Source organism: Callospermophilus lateralis, chromosome 15 (assembly GCF_048772815.1).
Source record: "Callospermophilus lateralis isolate mCalLat2 chromosome 15, mCalLat2.hap1, whole genome shotgun sequence".
NCBI classification, from domain to species: domain Eukaryota; kingdom Metazoa; phylum Chordata; class Mammalia; order Rodentia; family Sciuridae; genus Callospermophilus; species Callospermophilus lateralis.
Window position 1 is genome coordinate 60269151 of NC_135319.1, and position 23687 is coordinate 60292837.

A 23687-nucleotide genomic window follows, 5' to 3' on the forward strand; every position below is an offset into this window, starting at 1 on the left:
AAAAAGAAGGCAGGTATTACAATGACAAATATATTCTGAAATTACCTGGGGCAATGTCAGGCAAATTAATTAAGATAAAGATTAAGAAAAGGGGGCTGGAGTTGTGGCTCAGTGGTAGAATGCTCACCTAGCATGCACTAGGAACTGGGTTCAATCCTCAGCACCACATAAATGTAAAATAAAGATATTGTGTCCACCTAAAACTTAAAAAAAAAAAAAAAGATTAAGGAAAGGGCCAAGGTCTCTTGGCTCAATCCTTTGCCAAGGACCCAAAGCCTTTTGTGCAAGACAGAGTAAAATGATCTAGGGGTGGAGAAGAAGAGTTTCTGGGATTAAAACATAAAAATGTAAGGGTTGATAAGATTACAAAAGTTGGAATTCTTAAATAGACTTTATATCAAGAAAGTGTGTCTCCTTTATGTAAATGTTTTATGGGAATGGATATTATGCCTGGCTGGGGAAAACTTTGCTTACTAAGTATTATAAAATAGAAGCCCCCTTCCCTTTAAGCAATATTAATTACACATGCTAAGTGGAAACTAAGATGGCCCAAATCCACACACAGTTCAAAAAAGAAGTTGAAGTGCTAGTATGGACAAATTCTTTGATAGCCCTATGTGGAATGAAGCCTGGGGCTCAGAATAAAACCCAATAAACGGTCCTCTCCATGATAACACCTGGGACTTTGAACTAGAGAATTTCCACTTGAAAGGCATTCAGTAGTTTGCAATGAAACATTGAGACTATCTCAATGAATTAAGGACATAAAATAATCCTGAAACCTGAAATACCCACAAACATTATGATGGCACAGCATTCCCCAGAAAAGTTCCACAATAAAATGGAAATGATTCATACAGAATCATGTCACCTGAAGAATACAGGGAGGAGACACTCAAGGGCAGAAGGAAGCCCCTTCTGCCCAGGACTGACTCTGAAACTGAGTGAGAAGCAGCTGGATTCTATGACACTTAGACGGTGTCCTAAAACAGTTCTTGACTGACTGACAAAGAGGTGCCCAGTGTATAGGTGTTAGTTTCAAGGTGAATGAAGAACATTCTTTCTTTTTTAAAAAATTTGTTCTTTTTAAATGTACATGACAATATATTTTGACATATTATACATACATAGAGTATACCTTATTCTAATTAAGATCTCATTCTTGTGGATATATGTGATATGGAGTTTCACTAGTGGTGTATTCATATATAAACAGAAGAAAGTTATGTCCAATTCATTCTACTGTGAAGAGAATTCATTTTGGGGAAGGATGCCACTCGAAGAAGTAAAAACAAATCAGTTTTGTGGGCTAAACTGCATGCTGAAGGACTAAACAGTGGTAAAAGCCCCTGTGTTTATTTTTGGTTGTTTTGTTTTGTTGTTTTTTTAAATTGGCTTTTTTACAATGGCCAAAGACCTGGACTATATGCTCACACAGGAAGGTAACGGAAACCTGGCCTATTAAAGGGATGTTGTATGGCTTTGGCCAGGTAGAAACTTGAGGGGTTCATTAAAGTAGGGCATTCTGATGTCCATCAGAAAAATTCCTTTCCAGGTTCAGAAAGCAACTGGAAATGACAAGCAGATATTTCCAAGTGTCACCTAGGATGACCATCTGGGCCCATGAAATAAATGGACATGGGGTACTAAAGCAATTCAGAGACGAACTGAATCTACACATGTTCCTTGGGCACACTTTGTAGAACAAAATTCCGAAAAAGAAACTATATTGCCTACCAGCAAAAGAGAGATTGCCAATGGCTGTATGGCAGATTCTCTGGTGGGAAGCCCCTGAACATAGCTGGCAAGTGAGAATGGTGCGGATAGCCCTAGAGGCAGGGAGAAGGCTAAAAATGGGTCTTACTGGAATAAACACTAACTCTGGACTGTGCTTCAATTATCTGATGGAACATGCAATGCCTCAGAAGAACCAGAATGGGAGAAAAATTTGGATGGCAGAACTTCATTTTCTTAGACTAAGAAACGCACTGTGCAGACTGTGATGTCCAACCATGAACAAAAAAAAAAAAATTTCCTTCACAGAGAAATAGTTTAATAAAAAAAATATATCACAGACAACTGAAAGGTTGGTTGTCTAAAGCAGGAGATACAGGCCTTAAGGGTTGGCTTATGTGCCTTTATGAGTGTGTATACACCCTCAACATGAGTGGTGTACGAAAGAAGTGTCTCCACTACTAGATATTTCTCCATTTTATTAGAACTGGGAAGAGGGGCTGGTGAAGGGTTGGTATGACCATACAATTCTTGGTATAATGACTCTTTTTTTCCTTCCCCACATACTCTGTTCCCCCACTTCCATCTAATACAGTGGTTGCAGGACCAGGGCTATAACCCCAAATGCTAGAAACAGGAATGCAAGAAACTGTTTATTATACCATTAAATCTCGATATCAGAATTAATAAAGGCCTAATGAGGTAGAACTGTGTCTTTACTATGTTAAGAAAAGTCAGCACTAAAAGTAAATGCCATCATTTTGTCTAGTGATCAGCATAGCCCACTGATTCTGCACCTATGTAACTCTGTCCTATCTGAAAGAGGACCAAGGGGAGGCACTTGCTATACCAGTATTGCTGTCAGTAGTCTGGACCAGCCTGGTGGCTGAACCAAATGTCCATTACAAAGGTGAGAAAAGTTTGGGTATTAATGAAGAGAAGGAGGAAAAGTAGCTGAGGGTTAAAGAACTAATAAATGGCCAGTGACACACACCTATAATCCCAGTAGTTTGGAAGGCTGAGGCAGGAGAATCACAAGTTCAAGGCCAGCCTGAGCAACTTAATGAGACTATCAGGGCTAGGGATGTAGCTCGGTGGTATATTGCCTCCGGTTTTAATCCCCAGTAGGAGAAAAAAAAAAAAAAAAAAGATTAGCTTTATCTTTTTATTATCTTTATCTTTCAGTAACTTTTACTAGTTCTTCAATAGGATTTTCCATACTGTAATCAAGTCCTGATTAATTAAGGATTAGGCAACAAATATGTAATTAAAATACTGGCAACAAGAATGACTGAGACGTGCTATAACTTATTGTTACTGGGTACGTGAAATAAGAGATTTAATTTCTATACAATCATCAGTTATTATCATTAAGGAAGTTTTTGGGTTTTTTTTTTGGCAGTGGACTGTGGATTGAACCCAGGGAAGTTCTACCACTGAACTATATGCCCAAACCTTTTTGCTTTTATTTTGACTCAGTTTCACTAGGTTGTCCAGGCTAGCCCAGAACTTGTGATCCTCCTGTCTCAGCCTTCTAAATCACTGGGATTACAGATGTGTGCCTGGTTCACTGAAGATTTGTAAATTTTGATGCTTACTGTATTTTTTAAACTAGGAAATCAAGAAATCTTATTACAAATTAAAAATTCTAAGTTTAATAATTATCTGTACTTACTGAAATACTCTACTATTAAATAAAGTATTTAACTAAATCCAGCTTCAGGTCATGTCAGATCTGCACTATATTGCTGGTGTCTACTGCTGCAGCACTCTTTGCTTGTAAGACTCCCACAAACGTGGTGTCAGAAGTGTATGTTGAGTGGAAGTATAGGAGAAACTGAGTTTGAATTTGGTTTGTTTTCCTCTATGTCATATCCATCACTTAATTTTAGACTGAATACATGAAATTCAATTTTAAGGCAGAAATATGTGGTAGCCCACAAGCTCTTTTGGGAATAATAATCTCTCTATAGCAAAAATGCTGCTAATATAAAACCTTGAATTTTTGATTTCCTGGTTATTCACTAGTCAGAAGGATTCTGGGATTGTAATCCTTACTTTACCTTGAAAAAAAGAGTTGCCACCTGGGTGTGGTGGTGCATACCTGTAATCCCAGCAGTTTGGGAGATTGAAGCAGGAGGATCTTGAGTTTAAAGCCATCCTCAACAACTTAGCAAAACCCTGTTTTTAAATAAAATGTAAAAAAGAGCTGGGGATGTGGCCCAGTGGTTAGGCACTCTTGGGTTCAATCCCAGGTACCCCCCAAAAAAAGAAAAGAAAAGAAAAAGGTGCCCTCACTTACGTAAAAAAGCCATATAATATAGGTGAGCTAATACTTCGGTCACTTAAATAAAAAAGAAGACAAGCTAAGAAAATTTATTATATTTCATACATTATAATACAATTATGATTGCTTTTTACTTCAACTTTCAGAAATATTTCCTCAAAATAATCTAGGAAATCAGGATGATGAATAAAAAAGGGTGGGAAGAGACAAAAAGATAGGCCATGTAATTGCTGAATCTTGGTGTTGGTTCATTATGCTATTCTCAACAACTTCTGTAATCATGCTTGATAAAAAGTTTGAAAGTATTTCATTCACCATTTCAAATTTTCAGATTCTAATCATTACTGAAAATTTTTAATGTAATAGTAAAATTTGTAGGTGACTCACCGGACATTTTCTGGTCTGAGCTTATCAAGAACCATCTCTATTAAGTCAGGTCTAAATTCTTCCAGTAAATATTCAGCTGTGAGTACTTCTTCTAGGGGATAATACTTTGAAAAAGGAAAATGTAAATAAATAAAAATTTGTAAAGCTACCATAGAGCTTCATTTATTAAAGCAAACAGATCTCTAGTATATTAAATCCATTATTTCACCCCCCACATCCCTTTCTTAAGTTAAATTTTACTGTACTGGAAAAAAATCTGTATTCTTGAATCCTTTTCCTTCACTTTTTTTTTTTTTTTTCTTCCACTCTTTTGCAGTGCTGGGGATCAAACCCAGGGTCCTGAGCATGTTAGGCAAATGCTCTACCACTGAGCTACATACAAATTCTACCTAACACATCTTTAAGTAGGCTCATACTGTGTGATGATTCTGCCAAATACACTTTTTTTTATTTTTTATTTTTTGGTACTGGGGATTGAACCCAGATGTGCTTAACCACTGAGCTACATACCCAGCCCTTTTTAATATTTTATTTAGATACAGGGTCTTGCTAAGTTGCTTAGGGCCTTGCGAAGTTGCTGAGGATGGCTTTAAACTCAAGATCCTCCTGCTTCACTCTCCCAAGTTATGGGGATTACAGGTATATACCATCAAGCCCAGCTCCAATACACTTTTGATCTCCAAATATACTCTCAGTGTAGATAGCAAAATCACTTTTCTTTTAAGGAAAAATGTGAGTACAGTACTTGGTAATGAAGAAAATTTGATAGTGAAATGCTGATACAGTTTAAATATATTGATACAATATTTTAAAACTTTTTTTTTTCAGTTGTTAATGGACCTTTATTTATTTGTTTATATGTGGTGCTGAGGATCAAACCCAGGGCTTCACACATGCCCCGTGTGGCCACATTCTATACCACTCTCCGTCCCACCTGTCCTATTCCCATTCACTCCAGTTATATTGGCCAGACCATCTTACAGGCCAAAGAAAAATTTGAATTTTATGTCAATTCTGATGAAAAATTATTAGAGGACTTTAAATAGAGGAGGGAAACAATCTGATTTTAGTTTTGGAAAGATCACCAAGGTTATAGGAAAAAACCCACAGTGGGGAACAAGACGGTGAACAAGGCTCCAGGTAAGAGCCCATGGCAGTCCAGGTAAGAAAAAACTATGGTAGCTTAGACTAGAGTGGTAACAAAGGAAATGGAAGAAAGTAGATGATCTAAAGTTTTCACAGAGGTAACACTTGACATATATAGAAGTGAAATATATTAGGGAAATACAAGGAATTGATATTGACTAAATTATATTGTCATATCATGTGTATGTATAAATATATTACAGTGAATCCTACTATTACGTATAATCACAACACACCAATAAAAATATGGAAAAAATTAAGCCAATAAACAAAATATCTATGTAATGAAAATATTACAGATGGTAATTTTTAGGATAATAAAAATTAAGAATTGAAACATATCTGGTCATTAGTTTGCCTCATTGCTATTATGTCTAAAGTTCTATGCACTATTTGAGATATTGTATACACTAATATAAAAAGGAAAATAACAAAAAACTTACATGCAATATTCCTGCAATTTTAGACGTATAGCCTCGTGGCCTCTCTTTATCTTTAAACCTAAAAGCAACAGCATTCAAGTCCTAAAATAGAAAGTGAATAAAAGTCAACTATTATTTAGATACTTTTTGTGTTTCAGTTGAACTATAAACTTTCTACTCAGCATTTAACTTTATCACACTTTCTGAAAAAATAGCTATGCTTAATTTAGAAATGCATAGAATGTGGAAAGAAAACTTCTTAATGTGTATCAAACTCAACCCATCAATTTAGACTTAAAATCAAAGTAAAATAGGTGAACAATGGGTAAAATAGATATAATTCTATAGCTTCAATTTTTAGAACTATTACTCAAAGAATTAGAGAAACTGCAAAAGAACCTTTCTCGATACAACTATTTCATAGATGATGATTTTGGTGACCTGGTCAAAGAACCGCAGCCAGATTAAAACTTTTTAAACTTTTACCTAGAGAGGATGTTTCTCAACCTAAAATATGTTTTCAAACCTTGATAGGCCTAAATACAAAGTATATATGTATTAAAAAAAAAAAAACTTTCAAAAGAAAACATCTTTTGTTTAATGTAAAATAAATAAAAAAAAAAGAATAGCTAGGTTTTTCCATATATACAATAATAAAATCACTTTTAAGAACACAATCATACATAAAACAATTCACTATTTCTTTTGAGTATGCTACAGATTTTTATTACCAGATCTGGAAATGACAGACTTCATGCAGCTTCAGGCAGGGAGTAACATAAGTCCTGAAAAATACCAGCTTAACGAACTGTTGGTTTTCTTCTAAGGGATAGAAAAGCAATCCATTTTCTTTCCTTTTCCCTCCTAAAGAAGGCCACATAATGCCTTACCCTTAATTGTGCCCATGTAGAAATCAGACTAGTGCAACTAAGTCTTAACTAATACTACAATGCATTGCAAAATTTTAGACTTTAATGAGGAAAAAAAACTTTAAATGGGCCTTAAATTTAAATTAACTCACATATATTTGTTTTTGAAAAATATATTCCTTAAGAAAAATTTTGGTGAAACAAAAGTACCTTGCACTCTTGGAAAACCCATTCTTGAGGTCCTTCTGCACGTAACTTCTGAATGTATTGAAACATGTGCAAAATTATATCTTCAACATGTACTGGAAAAAAGGGGCACACTTAAAAACCATTCAGTCCTTGAATTCTTCAAAGCAGTGAGCTCACTTCTAAGGGAAAGTCAGGTAAGTGAAAGATGGTTCCTCTTAGAAAACAGAGTCCTCACCTCCCTGACTGTTTTTAGGTGACTCACACATGGCCCTCTGGGCTCAGGGATATGCGACAGAAGGGTTTTGGGGTAGGAAATGAGCAAATGAAAAGCCAAGTACACATTTTACAAGTGCAACATAATGATCAATTGTTAAGGGGGAAAACTCATTCACAAAACAAATGTCAAGTAACACGTGAAAAATACATGAATAAGTTGTATGAATTAAAGTGTTTATAGCTTTTCCACATAAAACAGATCCACAGTATAAAGAAATGAAGAAAAATCATAAAAATTCAATTTTCTTTCAAAACCAAGGTCAACCAACACTTACATAATCCTTCCTCAGTTAAGTCCACATTAATGATAAAAAACATAAAACCTCGAGCTCCTTCCTTCTGTCCACCAACCAGGGTATTTACCCAGCCTGCAACATACAAAGAAAATTAATATGAATTCATGTGTGGTTTCTTTCAAGGCAAAAGATTTTTTAAAATTTCAATTTATAGTGTATGTTCCAAGAGATTAGGGAACCTATTGCAGGGGGCAAAAATCAGTTTAGAAAAGGGATTAAGGAACTTATGGGATAGAAGCCTTCCTAAAGATTCTTCAAATTAATTTCCAATTAAGAAATTATGACTAGTGTGCTTTAAATGTTATGTGAAAGAACATTGTGTGAGATGGGAGGGTCCCTGGAGATCATCTATTATCTAGATTTTACACCCTTCTGATTTGATGGATTACAGTAGGCAAATAAATATTATGTACTGACATTTCACCAAGATGGTAAAGAATATCCTATATAGGCTGTTATTTTTAACCTTTTTCTTATTCAAAACATGGCTGGGGGTATACTTCAGAGAGAGAACACTGGACTAGCAAGCACACATGAGATTATGGGTTTGATCCCCAGCACCACAAAACAAAAACAAAAATAAAAAAAATGCTAGATGGTATCTTTTGAAATTTCTAATCTTCATGGCTCAATACTAAAGGGTAAAATAAAATTATGAAAAAAAAAGTCCCCAAACTAAAAAACAAAGCATATTAACAATCACTTTACTCAGTAATCCCAGTCTCAATTTAAAAATGTTCCTTTACAGGAAAATATTTAGGAGAAAATGAAAGCCAGAGTGAAAGGTGTCATACTACACTCAGAAAGTGCCACCCAAGATACTTACCCTTTGATTTAAGTTCTGACAACAGACTTCCAGGACCTTCATGCCCAATCAGATGACCAAGATAATGACCAGGATTTGATTTATAGTATTTCTGAAGGTCAGGTATGGGAAATGTTACATAAAGATTCCTAATATCCTTAATGGGCACTATTTTATAAAGTTGCTGGGGAAAAAACAAAAAAAAAAAAAATGAATCACAAAAGATGCACTATATTCAATTCCTACTGAATAAATTATTTACAAGTTATGAAGAATACTGATTTTCATGGAAGAATCCCAAATTTAGGAGCAAAATTGATTGCCAGACCACAAAGAATTGGTCACTAAGAAATAAATGAATCAGGTTCTCAGCAGAATTTCATTATCGTGGGTAAGCTGTCCCAGGACCCCAGGACCTTAAAGCTAGATAGTTTGGGATGCTTGCCTCCTGGTAGTATGTAATATGTTCACAGCCTTGCTAAGGCTACAGACATCAAAACTGCTTTTAGCATGCAGAGATCAGAACATATTGGTATTTTTATGGTGATACACACTCCCAATAAATATAAAATTGATTTGATTATTCTGACAAATATATATTTTTCTGGGGAGGTGGGAGCAGGTGCCAGGTACTGAACCCAGGGGTGCTTATCCATTCAGCCACATCCCCAGCCCTTTAAAAAAAATTTTTTTTGAGACAGGGTCTCATTAAGCTGCTTAGAGACTTGCTAAATTGATGAGGCAGGCTTTGAACTTACAATCGTCCTGCCTTGGCCTTCTGAGCTGATGGGAACATAGGCATGTGTCACCACCACACTCAGGTAACCTGACAAATATTAAAAACTAAATTAAGGGGCTGAGGCTGTGGCTCAGTGGTAGAGTGCTCGCCTAGCACATGCGAGGCGCTGGGTTTGATCCTCAGCACCACGAAAAATAAAAACAAATAAAAATAAAGGTATTTTGTCCAACTACAACTAAAAAAATATGAAAAAAAAAAAAAAAAAAAAAACCCTACGTTAAGGGGCTAGGGTTGTGGCTCAGCAGTAGAGCATTTGTCTAGCATGTGTGAGGCCCTGGGTTCGATCCTCAGCACCACATAAAAATAAATATATAAAATAAAGATATTGTGTCCAACTACAACTAGAAAATTAATATTTTTTTTAAAAACCACATTAAGTAACGAAACCTCTTCTTGTAAACTAGATGTATATGTTCACAAATTAAAAAAAAAATGCCAATAATACATGGACTTACTTTAAGATGTTCTTCTTGGAAAGGGTGCTCAGGAAATTCTGGCAATGGGACATTTTTATTCTCTACTTCAGAAAATAACTTTACCACAAGATTAGTTAAGTCATCTAAAGATTCTATAAAAAAAGACATTGAAACAGTTTAATTAATCATAATACAAAGCAAATAGTATTTAAGACCTTATATTTCCTGAAAAGTCTAGGGGCTTTTAAAGGAGGAAAACCTGTTAATAAAAACAAACCAAAAAAGGCATCTGATAAAGATGAAACACTCAATTAAATCCTATCAGTGCCTATGAAAATTCTAAAGTTGCTAAACAATACTAATTGATTATACTTCACCCATATCTACCTTTTCATGGTGTAAAAATTTAAATATTTAAATATTCTCAGTCATAATATTAATACTAACTCACAAATATTATCTTGCAATAAACTTAAAACATGTATTAGAAACAGTAATAGAACATTTAGTTTTATTTGGAAATAAAACTATGATTCCCAATACTGGCAAAGTATAAGGTATAACATTTACCTTATAAATACAGTCCAAACTCACTGTTAAAAGTCAAATGTTAAAGTTTAGTAAGTATTTGATGTGGGGGAAAATACTATAAAATGATGAAAAGAATCCTAGTTGAGGAATCAGGACACTTGCTTCTAACCCCAGCTTTACCAATCATGAGAACAAAATACTTGCACAAACTTAACTACTCCATAAAATAAGGCTCTCGGGTAAGATGATCACAACTCTCTTCCAAGATCTGTAAGATTTTATATCATAATGTGCCAAAGTAACTCAAAGACTTTTAACTGTTGGGCTGGGGATGTGGCTCAAGCGGTAGCGCGCTCGCCTGGCATGCGTGCGGCCCGGGTTCGATCCTCAGCACCACATACAAACAAAGATGTTGTGTCCACCGAAAACTAAAAAATAAATATTAAAATTCATTCTCTCTCTCTCTCTCTTAAAAAAAAAGACTTTTAACTGTTGATAAAATTATATAGCCACCTAAATGAGTTACTTTTATATTTTTACCTACATTATTCTTTTATAAAGGGTTTTACTTATAAAGTTTACAAACCTATACACACACACACATACCCACAGAATCGATCTACATGTGCTATTAAGTGAAAACCGCAAATTGTAGTATAATCTCATTTTTAAATATTTTGAACAAACACACACAAGCATATTAACAAAATTTTACTTTTAGAAGTAAAACAACAAGCCAGGCGTGGTGGCCCACGCCTGTAATCCCCAGAGGCTTAGAAGGCTGACAAAGGAGAATTGAGAGTTCAAAACCAGCCTTAGCAATTGCATGGTGCTAAGCAACTCAGTGAGACCCTGTCTCTAAATAAAATACAAAATAGGGCTGGGGATGTGGCTCAGTGGTCATGTATCCCTGAGTTCAAACCCTGATACCAAAAAAAGAAAAAAAAAGTAATAAAACAACAAAAGCCTTAAGTTGACGATCTTTGAGGAAAGGGCATAGCTGTCAGGGGATGCATGATAAAGAGGAAGAACTTACATTTTGTTTTATACCTTTCTATGTGGGATAAATTCCGCCCCCACACACATATTACTACTCCTCCTACTACTACATAAAATAAGGCTCTCGGGTAAGATGATCACAACTCTCTTCCAATATTATTACTACTATTATTTTGGTGTTGAACACAGGATCTTGCATATCCTTAAGTACATACACCACTGAGCTACAACCCAGCCCCAAGAATTACTAAGCTCTAGAAAGAAAACACATATTAAAGATTCAATCTTTGAGGGCTATGAACCTGACTTAGTGAAAGAGTGTTTCCCTAGTACTTATGAGGCCCTGGGTTTGATTCTCACCACCATAAAAACAAAAAACAAAAATCAAACCTTTGTTGTTTACAGACAGTTTTTTTCAGTGTATCATCATCTGCTTTTTAAATTTTGTTTCTAGATTAATAAATTGTTAAGTCAAATTTGGGGCTGTGGCTATAACTCAGTTGCAGAGTGCTTGCCTAGGATGTATGAGGCACTGGTTTGATCCTTAGCACCACATAAAAATAAATAAATAAATAAATAAAATAAAATAAAATAAAAATAATTTTTAAAACGTTAATTAAAAAAAAAAGTCAAGTCTGTCCATCTTTCTTCAAACTTCTTTTCCCTACACATACTTGGTGAGACTAGCTACTGATAATTTGTTTCTTCAGGTCTCCATTTAAGCTACATAAACTTGTTTTTGGAATACAACGAATTAAAAATTCTCATCCATGGGGCTGGGGTTGTGGCTCAGTGGTAGAACGCTTGCCTCGCATGTGAGAGACCCTGGGTTCGATCCTCAGCACCACATAAAAATAAACAAAATAAAGATATTGTGTCCATGTATAACCAAAAAATAAATAATAAATAAATTAAAATTCTCATCCATGTATTCTGCAATAAGTAGATCATTTTTAAAAGACCTGGAGCAGCTGGACATGGTGGCACACACCTGTAATCCCAGAGGCTCAGAAGGCTGAGGTAGGGGATATCAAGTTCAAAGCCAGCCTTAGCAATTTATTGAAGCCTAAGCAAATCTGTGAGACCCTGTCGCAAAATAGAAGAATAAAAAGAGAGCTGGGAATGTGGCTCAGTGGTTAAGAGCCCCTAGGTTCAATTCCTGGCACCAAATAAATAAAATTTTAAAAACTGAGAATGTAGCCCAGTGGTAAAGTAATCCTGGGTTCAATCACCAGTATTTAAAAAAAAAAAAGATTGAACAGATAAACACCTATATCTTATATCCTTCTTTTAATATTTTGAAAAAAGTTGAAGTAGGAAAAACAAAAAAACTTAGATTACCCAATTATATGAAAATTTTAAAGAATTCTTACCTCGGCCCAAAACACAAATAGCCATTAAGTTGGAGGAATAATAAGTAGAATGGAACTTCAGTAGCTCTTGTCTTACATCAATGCCTTCTTGGTTGGGTCGAGTCTCTAGAGTATATTTGTTACCTGAAAGGGAAGAAAAGGCATTACTTAAAGCAAAATGTGTGGACTTGAAAGTGTTGTTAATTATCACTGACACTGCTACAAGATGAACTTAAAAAGGAGAGATCAAACTAACATATACAATGTTAGTCAAAAATGTTTAAATGTCAGTGTTATAATAAACAGGACCATATAGTACTATTAATATTTTAAACTATGGTTTTCTATAAGGAACTAAAAGTGTCTTATAAAAATTATGCTTCGTAAATTCCCAATGAGATAGGTATTATCTGATTACTATTAGGCATTTTTGAAACAAAACAAGATCAACATGGCCTCCATTACACTTCTTTTAATTTTCAATTCCCAATGCACTCCATAATTAATAACTGTCATTGAGGGATCTTTTTGGAACTTGCCAAGTTACTTGTGAAAAGAAAAGAAAATATTTACTATTTTGAGCTGACGCATTATTACATTTGTAATGTGAATTCTCAGGGATTTGGTCTAGACTGGTAAAAATAGGATGCAATGTTGTTTTTATAAATCTACAGTGATATATACCTCTATGAGCTCTCCCATAAAACTTTAATAACTAATTCAATTAGGATAAAAAACATCCCTGTCCAAAACAAATAGTGAAACTCTCTAAACAGTACCTTTCTGGTAAAGACCACGCAAACTAGGGACTGGGAGATGAAATTCCAATGGTTGGTATCTCTCTAAAATGTCATCTTGACGAGAAATATCCTAAGATCCTAATATAGTAACTCTTGTTATTGGTCCTGCTTGCACTACTCAGTGCAGAGATAAAACTGGGAAAATGTGTTCTTCATTTGGTTTATTTTTTTCCCCCTTTCTTATAATGGCTAATGAATTGGCTTTGGGAGAATATCTCTTTTTTGCTAATTGAATATCTACAGAAAACCACCAAATGGTATTCTCCAAACCAGTCTTTAGTTCAGTAGTATTGTTTAGAACTGAGTCAAGATTCATGTCCCAGAATGTCTGAAGTGAGTGATCTAGTGAAGAAAAAGAACTTAGAAGAAATAGCCTCGTAAGTGTTCCTTGCCCTTTTCTAGTAACAAAGCAGTCACACATTCACAACCACTAGAAGTAGCTTCCTACCCAACTTTACAGTCTTTTTAAATTAATACTATTCCTTTTCAGTTAAGCTTTAATTCAATTCCAAATCTTCTCTACTCAGAATCTGAACATATCCTCTCCTTCTACCTAAGGAGAATTGGATAGAATTGGGTTTGATTATCAGCATTGCATATAAATAAAAATAGAAAACATAAAGGTCCATTGACAAAAAATATTTTTTAAAATTCCAGATTTCCTAGAGACCATCATGTTAAGAAGCAAAATAAGTCAGATTCAGAAGGTAGCATGTTTTCTCTCATATGGAGAAGCTAGAGAGGAAAAAGGAAAACAGGTGGGGGTGGATCTACTAAAAATCCAAGGTAGAATAGTAGAGCAAAGAGATCAAGTTTACTAAAAACAGGAAGGCTGGCTTTTCTTTTCACAATGTTTCTATATTTTGATGGAAGTTCTCAAGAAACAGATGAAGAAAAGAACAAGGAGAAAATGCACAAAACTCCATAATCAGTCCTTAAATTACCAAGCTGACACTATTAGCATCAATGCTGTGATCTCCAGATAAGAAGATGCAGAAGAACAGGCATTGGCTTTGGTACTGGCAGAATTATCATTTAATCCAGGGTCAGCCCTCTTCTGGTTGCATGGCCTTGAGCAAGTTCTCTTAGGCTTACACTTCTAGCCTGACATTGTAGATTTATACCAAATAAGAAAAAAATAATGTAAAAAAGCAGAAGACTAATATTTAACATCCAATAAATAGCAAGAATTGTAAATTCTGATAATACCAATTACTATTTAGGATGCAGAGAAATGAGAACTCAGACACTGCTCAACAGAGTGCACACTGAATCAATCACTACAGTCAACAATTTGGCAATATCTAGTGAATCTGAAGATATATATCTCCTATGACAGAGTAATTCTACTCTTACATATATGAACCCCAGATAAGTCTGTGTACAAGAATGCTCATAGCAATACTGTTCCAATAAGAAAATGGGGGCTGGGGTTGTGGCTCAATGGTAGACCGCTCGCCTAGCACGTGGGAGGCGCTGGATTCGATCCTCAGCACCACATAAAAATAAATAAATGAAATAAAGTCATTGTGTCCAACTACAACTGAAAAAAAAATTTAAAAAATATTTTCAAAAAAGGAAGAAAATAGATAAACCTAGTACACTTATTTCATGAAAAAATTTAAAAAGTAATAAAAATTTAAAAACTACCAGAGGTATACTCATCAACGTGGATAACTCTTATAAACATAAGAATAAAAAAAATACAAGTGGTAGAGATTATACATAATAAAATACAATTTTCATGAAACCTAAAAACATTAAAATTAGAAGCATGGGAATAAGAATCTCCAAACTTAAGATAGTAGTTATCTCTCGGGAGGAAACACAGTTGAAGAAGTGTATCCAGACACTCAAACTGAAATTCTAGTGTTCCATTTCTTTAAGCAGTGTGACAAGAGAATGATCTGGCAAATGCCTGGGTAGGTATCTCTTTGTATGACAACAACATCATCATAAATTTGTAAAATACTAAGTATTTAACATAATACTCTGGATAGCAGAAAACAGACAATAAATAGCAGCTACTGCTGGTTATAATTTGAATTGTAGGAGGGACTCCTGGCTTCTGGGTAGATCATTCATCAAAAAGATGCACATATTTCTCAAGGGGAAAAAAATAGACATTGTGGCTAGAAAAGCAGTAAAGAAAGCTGAGTAAATGGTCCAGATGACTGGCTCCACCTAGAAATCAATGTGTGGAGAACATGAATGTGGTTTGGATATCAAGTACTAGTTCAGTCTCTAGATATGTACTGTCCTAATTTAGTGCTAATTCAGCTGGGTCATTTATATCAAGTTAAAATGCTGCTACTAAAATCTTGAATCGTATCTTTTTGGTTCTGTTGCTGTTAGGGCAAGTTCCAGCAGTGGACTGAGGAAAGCAGGGTTGCTGACCAGGGGCCTGTTGGGAGAAAGCACTGCCTTGGCACTTGGAGGATTCAGGGATTCTGGTCCTGACTCCATCACATACTAATTAAGCAACTTGGGAAAAGTCTCCAAATATTTCCAAGGGGTGGTTTGTTTAATCTGTAAAAATATAGATGAGGGCTGGGGTTGTGGCTCAGTGGTAGAGCACTCGCCTCGCAGGTGAAAGGCCTGGGTTCGATCCTCAGCACCACATAAAATAAATTAAAAATTATAAAAAAATACAGATGACATGGATATACGCTAGTGGTTAAGAGCAAGGACTCAATCCCTGACTCCTTCACTTCCTAGCTATAAGGCACAGACAAACTTCTTAACCTCTCTAAGCCACAGTTGACTCATAAATAGGAATAAGAAAAATACCCACTAGCAACATTGCTGTGAAGATTAAAACTAAACAATCCACATTAAGGCTCAGCATAGAATCTGTCAGACAATAAGTACTCAATATTAACTCAGGTTGTTATGAAGCTTAAGAAACGTGATAATAAGGGTTGAGAATTTAACTCAGTGGTAAAGTGTGCCAGCATGTGTGAGGCCTAGGTTTGCCTTGCACCAAAAAAGCAAGCAAGCAAGCAATAATGAATGTGAAAAGGGTTTTTGTGAACTGCAAAATCCAGTAAATGCTACTGTACATTTTCATTTTAACAAGTATTTAAAATTCTACTTAAAACAAAAAAAGCTTGCAAACTTAGTACTCATGTATACAGATGCTGGTTTTCCATTATATAAAATTTGTTTTTCTAGAAAATTCTGAGGCCAGCAATACAGCAATACAATTCTTTTTTTTTTTTTTTTAAAGAGAGAGTGAGAGAGGAGAGAGTGAGAGAGAGAGAGAGAGAGAGAGAGAGAGAGAAATTTTTTAATATTTATTTTTTAGTTATCGGCGGACACAACATCTTTGTTTGTACGTGGTGCTGAGAATCGAACCCGGGCCGCAGGCATGCCAGGCGAGCGCGCTACCACTTGAGCCACATCCCCAGCCCCAGCAATACAATTCTTACACTAAGAAAAAAAAGGAGTTTGATGTTTTAGAAATCTGTCTTAGAGCTGGTGCAGTGGTGCACGCCTGTAATCCTAGTGGCTCAGGAGGCTGAGACAGAAGGATCTCGAGTTTAAAGCCAGCCTCAGCAATGGTGAGGTGCTGAGCAACTCAGTGAGACCCTGTCTCTAAATAAAATACAAAATAGGGCTGGGGATGTGGCTCAGTGGTTGAGTGCCCCTGAATTCATTAAGAAATCTATCTTAGAAAATAGAGATACTTCTAACTATGTATATAATAAGGTTCTCAGGGAAAGGTCAACTTGTGAAGTTCTATGATAATCTTAAATGCTTTTTGAAAACCAGATTCTGAAGGTTAGATTAATATATTTATAGTTAGTTTAGAATTTAATTTTTTTTTTTTTTGGTACCAGGAATTGAATCTCAGGGCACTTAACCACTGAGCTACATCTCCAATCCTTTTTTTTTTTTTTTTTTTTTAAAGAGAGAGTGAGAGAGAGAGAGAGAGAGAGAGAGAGAATTTTTTAATATTTATTTTATTTTAGTTATCGGCGGACACAACATCTTTGTTTGCATGTGGTGATGAGGATCGAACCCGGGCCTCACGCATGCCAGGCGAGCGCACTACCGCTTGAGCCACATCCCCAGCCCCATCCCTAATCCTTTTTGAGATGGGATCTTGCTAAGTTGTTAGAACCTTGCTAATTACTGAGGCTGGCTTTGAACTTGTGATCCTCTTGCCTCAGCCTCCTAAACTACTGGGATTACAGGGGTGCATCATCCTGCCTGGCTGGCATAATAAACTTTTTTTAAAAAATGCCCTTTCATCTTGCTACAGCAATATTCTAAAAATCCTGGAAGAGCCTTTGGATATATATGAATTTTCCTACAGAATTAAAAAGGGCAATTTCCCTGCAGATGGGTAAGTACATGCAAGTACAAAATGCACACTGTAAAAAAGGAGAATTTCAGTGAAAGCCTCCTACGTGCCACTGCAAAATCTCTACTGAAAACAAGAAATGGATTAATCAAGTGTAAACTTCTACTTTTCCATAGATACAAATTCCAAAATGGCAGGGCAGGAGGGAGGCAAAAGCTTAGGGAATAAATGAGTAAGTGGGTTGAACTATATCAAAGATTTTAATGTCAATGAGTTTACTGAGATACTCAAAAAAACAAGTTAGTTATCATTGAAGGACACTACAAAATCAATTGATCATTTTGAAAACTAGTAAATGAATGGACTGAATCAAGCACTTGCCCTGCCTTTTGTACAGTAACGATACCAGTGGCCAAATAGTACAAAAGGGGGTTTTCTTTTCATAGCAGCATTCCAGTAAAACAATAGAGAAGAAATAACAGAACTAAAGAATCAGAATTAGGATCATAAATACAACGTCATAAATACAACACAATAAAGAGACAACCGGACATTCAATACCCAATGGAAAAACACATCACAACTTAGGAAGTTGTCTTGTCAAAAAAAAAAAAAGACAAACATGAATCTGATCAAGCCTCTTTATAAACCTGTCACTTTTGAAAACACAGAAGAGTTGAGACCAAAATGGATAAAGAACTAAATATAAGAACTGAAATCATGGGGTTGGAATTGTTGCACATGGGAGAGTGCTCACCTCACATGTGTGAGGCCCTGGGTTTGATCCTCAGCACCACATAAAAATAAATAAATAAAATAAAAGGTATAAAAAATAATTTAAAAAAAAAGAACTAAAATCACAAAAATACTAGAAAAGTATACAGGGGGAAAACTCCTAAAAATTATGACAATGGCAATAATTTTCTTACATGTTAAATTAAAAATTCAGGACACAAAAGCAAAATAATAGAATTGGGATTATATTAAAACTAAAAAACTTCTGCACAGAAGAGGAAACAATCAACAAAATGCAAAGGCAACCTTTGGAATGGGAAAATATTTGTAAACCACATATCATAAGTAAGACACTAATCTAATATTTATGCCAGGCAGGGTGGTGCACATCTATGATCCCATTAACTCTGGGAGGCTGAGAGAGAAGAACCACAAGTCCAAGACCAGTCTGGAAAATACTTAGTAAGACCCTGTCTCAAACTTAATAATAAAAAGAGCTGGGGATGTAGCTCAGTAGAGATGTAGTTCAATCCCCAGTACTGGGGCAGGGGACCAAAAATTATAAAGAATTTGTACACCTTAATAGCAGAAAAACAAATAACCTGATTTAAAAATGGGCAAAGGATCTGAACAGCTTTTTCTCCAAAGAAGAGATAAAAATGGCTAACAGATATACAAACAGGTGCTCAACACCAGGGAAAGGCAAATTAAAACCACTCTGATATACCACCTCATACCTATAAGAATGGCTATTATCAAAAAGACAACAGATAACAAATGCTAGTGAATATGAAGAAAAAAGAACCCTAGTAAACTGTTGGAGGGAATGTAGACTGGTATACTAATTATGGAAAAGAGAAGGGGCATTCCTAAAGAAATTAAAAATAGAACCATTATATGACCCAGCAATCCCTCTTTTGGGTATACACACAAAGGAAAGAAAATCATCACCTCACAAAGATATCTGTACTCCCATGCATATTAGAATTGTTCCCAATAGCCAAGATATGGGAACAATCTAAGAGTTCATCAACAAACAAATGCATAAAGAAAATGTGGTATAGTTACACAATGGAATATTATTCAGCCTTAAGAGAGGAGACTCTACCATTTGCCATAACACAGACAAACCTGTGTTATGGCAATCTCACCTAAAAATGTGAGGAGGAAAGCTCAAATACACAGAGATAGAAAACAAAACACAGTGGACATGGGAGTGGGCTAGGAAGAGAAGAAATGGAGAGACATAGGTCAAAGGATAAAAATAACATGTAGGATGAATGAGTTTAGAGATTGAATGTACAATAGGAAGACTCAAGTTAATAAAATTGTACTGGGAATTTTTGTTAAGTAAATTTTGGCTAATCTCATCATCAAAAAATAACTATGTGAGATAACAGATACGTTAATGTGCTTCACTATAAACCATCACTTAAACTGTATGTATCCCATCATGTCATGTTGTAAACCTCAACTATACATAACAAAACATTTGGGAGGATACAATCAGAAAAATCTGTGCTATAAGAAGTTCTACAAAACAAATAATCTATATGTCAATAAATAAATTGTCCAGGGGAGGTGGCAAAGAAAAGAATGAGGGAAGAAATAAAGGATGAACTTATAGACTAAAAAAGAGACTTAAAAGTCACAGCAATCACTAATATTTGAACATTAACATGGATTATGACTCAAATAAATTTTGATTGACTGATTAGCTACAATGCTGGGGCTCCAACCCAGCATGCTAGGCAAGGGCGCTACCATTGATCTACACCCTTAGCCCCTCAAATAAAGTTTTAAAAATTAAGATTTTTTGTAAGGCAACTAGGAATTTGAACACTAACTGGATATTTAATGATGCAATATAATGGTATTTTTGTTGTTTTAAAAATGAGTCATTATCTTCAGAAATAAATACATATTAGAATATTTTTGAGTGAAATGATGTCTAGAACCTCTTCAAAACAATAAAAGAGGATGAATGGATCACATAGGACTAGCCAGGGACAGGATGATGCACACATAGTATTCATTATAGTATTTTATGTGGTTTTGTGTATGCTTAAAATTATTCACTAAAAAAGGTGGAGGGAAGAAATAAGAGTGGGAGAGGGGACAAAGTAGAAAATTAATAAGAGTCTTAATTTTATGTTGGTATCTTCCTTCTAGGATCAGATAGTCTTTGAACAAATTTATGATTCATATTTCAAAATTGGTACTTTTGTTCTAATCCATTTTCCTATTGTGTTCCTTCCTACTTTCCTATGTAAAAATATACTTGTCAATGCCAAACTATCAGTCTGCGGATGAAGCTCAGTAGAAGAGCACTTATGTGAAGCCACAGGTTTGCTTTCTAGCAACATACACACATATACACATGCACCTCAAATTATCCTAACTTATGCCCTACAAAAAATGCTGAGCTCTCTCCTTGATCTTTTATTCTTGTCATGGTTTGTTGGAAGGTCAATCTAACAAAAAAAACAATCTGAGTTCTGAATGACTTGCTGGTGCATCCCATAACCTACCCGACATTTCTACTACCACTGACTCTCTTTCTTCCCTGTACTTCCCACAAGGCTCTGAAACTTTAGTCTAATTCTCTCTCAGTATCTCTCTCAAAGGAGACAATGCAATTTCAGTACTGTACTGAAGGTTAAGTGAAATCACATTAGGTAGAGCCCCCACTTAGTGGGTAGCGCTTAGTACCCACACAATAAATATTAGTTTCCTTTCCTTCTGCTAAAGAAAATTCTACCTACTTTTCAGAATTTAAATGACATCTCCTCTGATATTCTGGAGAATTCAAACCTATGTAACACTACAGCAGACCAAACAGAATAGTGGTTGAAAGTTACAAATCTGTGTTCAGACCTGACTTCAGCACTTAAAAGCAGAGTGACCCAAGGCAATTTAATCATCTTCTCCTGAGTTTCAGTTTACTTATCAGTAAGATAAAAATAGGAAGAGCATCTACCTACTAGGATTATTGTGAGAATTAAATTAACTATTCCAGATAAAGTGCTTAGCACAGCACTCCATGAAAATCAGAGGAGGGGGGGGAGAAAAGGAAGAGATGATGATCCTAGAAAAATCAAACCTAAGATTATCCTTCAGTAAAATCCTGGGTTTGCCTTTCCTCCCCAAAATTTATTTACCTCTACTGCAAAGATACTAGTTACACCTCTCTCCTATTTTTTAAGGGGATATTGAGAATTGATCCAAGGGCGCCACATCCCCAGCCCTTTTTATATTTTATTTTGAGACAGGGTCTCTCACTAGGTTACTTATGACCTTACTAAATTGTTGAAGCTGGGCTGGGGATGTGGCTCAAACGGTAGCATGCTTGCCTGGCATGCGTGCGGCCCGGGTTCGATCCTCAGCACCACATACAAACAAAGATGTTGTGTCCGCCAAATACTAAAAAATAAATATTAAAAAAAAAAATTGTTGAAGCTGACCTTGAACTTGCAATCCTCCTGCTTCAGCTTCCTAAGTCGCTGGGATTACAGGCATGTGCCGCCACTATGTCCAGCCTTCTTTGTATTTTCTAATGGACTTTATATGTATAGGAAGACCAAAAAACTACTTGTCTACTAATAAAAAAAGATTTTCCTTCACCTATTTATGGTTTTATGGTATTTTCTATAAGCACACTAGAATATATAACAAGTAAGAAAAATGTCACACATACTGAAAATACAGCTCCACCTTCTACTTCCATGTGTCTCTCTACTGTACCTTTTATTCTACCTATACATCAAGGAGTGTCTGTTTTATTTCCCCCACCTCCACTTGGACTTCAACTGTTCCCACTTTTAATTCTACTGAAAGAAAAATAAATAAATAAATAATGAGAACAAAACTGCACAGATTTAAGGCTTCCAATTTAGCAAAACCTAGAGAAGTAAAAATAAAGGTATATGCGAATGATGAGGGGGGAAAGCCATGTGGATACAAATCATATGAGTTCAATTTAAAAGAAAATAAAACAGCACGTCTCTAATAGCTAATACATATAGTTCATCAAACCTACTGGCCCTTTAAGCAGCACTTGGCAAGATCACACCTCATGGCAAGGACCTTTTCAAAGTCTTAAGTCTTTGCACAGCTACCAATCAGCTGTTACATTGTTATTATGAAGATTACTATAAGTTATTTAGCTTATTATAACTAGACTTCTGTCTATCCACTGCATGTGCACAATCCCATTTAATTCTCCTCTGGATGTGGGAGAAAACTGAGGCTTAGAGAAGTTAAGAAACTTGTCTAGGGGCTGGGGACGTGGTTCAAGGAGTAGCGTGCTCGCCTGGCATGCGTGCAGCCCAGGTTCGATCCCCAGCACCACATACAAACAAAGATGTTGTGTCCGCCGAGAATTAAAAAATAAATATTAAAAGAAAGAAAGAAAGAAAGAAACTTGTCTAGAGTCTCTCAACAGGCTAATGGTAGAGCAGAGATTCACAGTACCGCTCAATTTCAGAGGCAAACTTTAAATCACCTAAGAAGCTGGGACTGGTAGTTGGAGTTTCAGCTAGAGGATTCAAGAAGACTTACAAGGAGACAATTTAAAAACAGTATCTATGAAAACAATAGTCAAGGGCTAGAGCTGTAACTCAGTGTCAGAGTGCTTGCCTTGCATGTGTGAGGCTCTGGGTTCAATCCTCAGCACCACATAAAAATAAACAAATTAAATAAAGGCATTCTGTCCATCTACAACTACAAACATTTTTTTTTTTTAAAGCAACAACAACAGTCAAACAAAGTAACTCACTCAAACCAGAAAAATTTACACCAGGTATCAGTTTGAGAATGTGAAAACTCAGAACATGTGAATCCATGACAGAAAATAGCAATTTGAGAGCATCCTGCACTTCATCAAAGGTTTGCAAAATAAAAAATTAAGACACAACAGAGACCTACAAGTTTCTTCTGACACAGATATACCTGGGTAGTAAACAAACATTCCTCACACACACACAAAAGAAAGCTCTCTCCCTGCTTATCTTGAAGAGTGTTGTACCCTCAGTCTTTTTATTTTCCCTTTTTGTTTAGATAATGATACAAAAACTATTTTACATTTCACTTGAAACTTTAAAAAATTGTGAATTATTTTAAAATACTTATTGTTATTGGGGCTTCAGTCCAAGGGTGCTTTCACTGAGCTACATCCTTAGTCCCTTTAATTTTTTTTTTAATATTTAATTTTATAGTTGGACACAATACCTTTATTCCATTTATTTATTTTTATGTGGTGCTAAGGATCGAACCCAGGGCCCCACGCATGCTAGGCAAGCACTCTATCACTGAGCCATAATCCCAGCCCTAATTT

General features: G+C 35.5%; 1 protein-coding gene across 2 annotated transcripts in view; it reads right to left on the reverse strand.

Annotated features, from left to right (window-relative positions):
- The window catches only part of Ide (insulin degrading enzyme), a 92677-nt gene that overhangs the window by 39954 nt on the left and 29036 nt on the right, over positions 1–23687 (reverse strand). For both annotated transcript variants that reach the window (XM_076834211.2, XM_076834210.2), the window contains exons 5-11: positions 12530–12652; positions 9666–9778; positions 8433–8595; positions 7586–7678; positions 7056–7147; positions 5998–6078; positions 4409–4512 (exon numbers count right to left, since the gene is read on the reverse strand). In XM_076834211.2, the coding sequence (XP_076690326.1) occupies positions 4409–4512; positions 5998–6078; positions 7056–7147; positions 7586–7678; positions 8433–8595; positions 9666–9778; positions 12530–12652 (769 nt within the window). The remainder of the gene's footprint in view (positions 1–4408; positions 4513–5997; positions 6079–7055; positions 7148–7585; positions 7679–8432; positions 8596–9665; positions 9779–12529; positions 12653–23687) is intronic.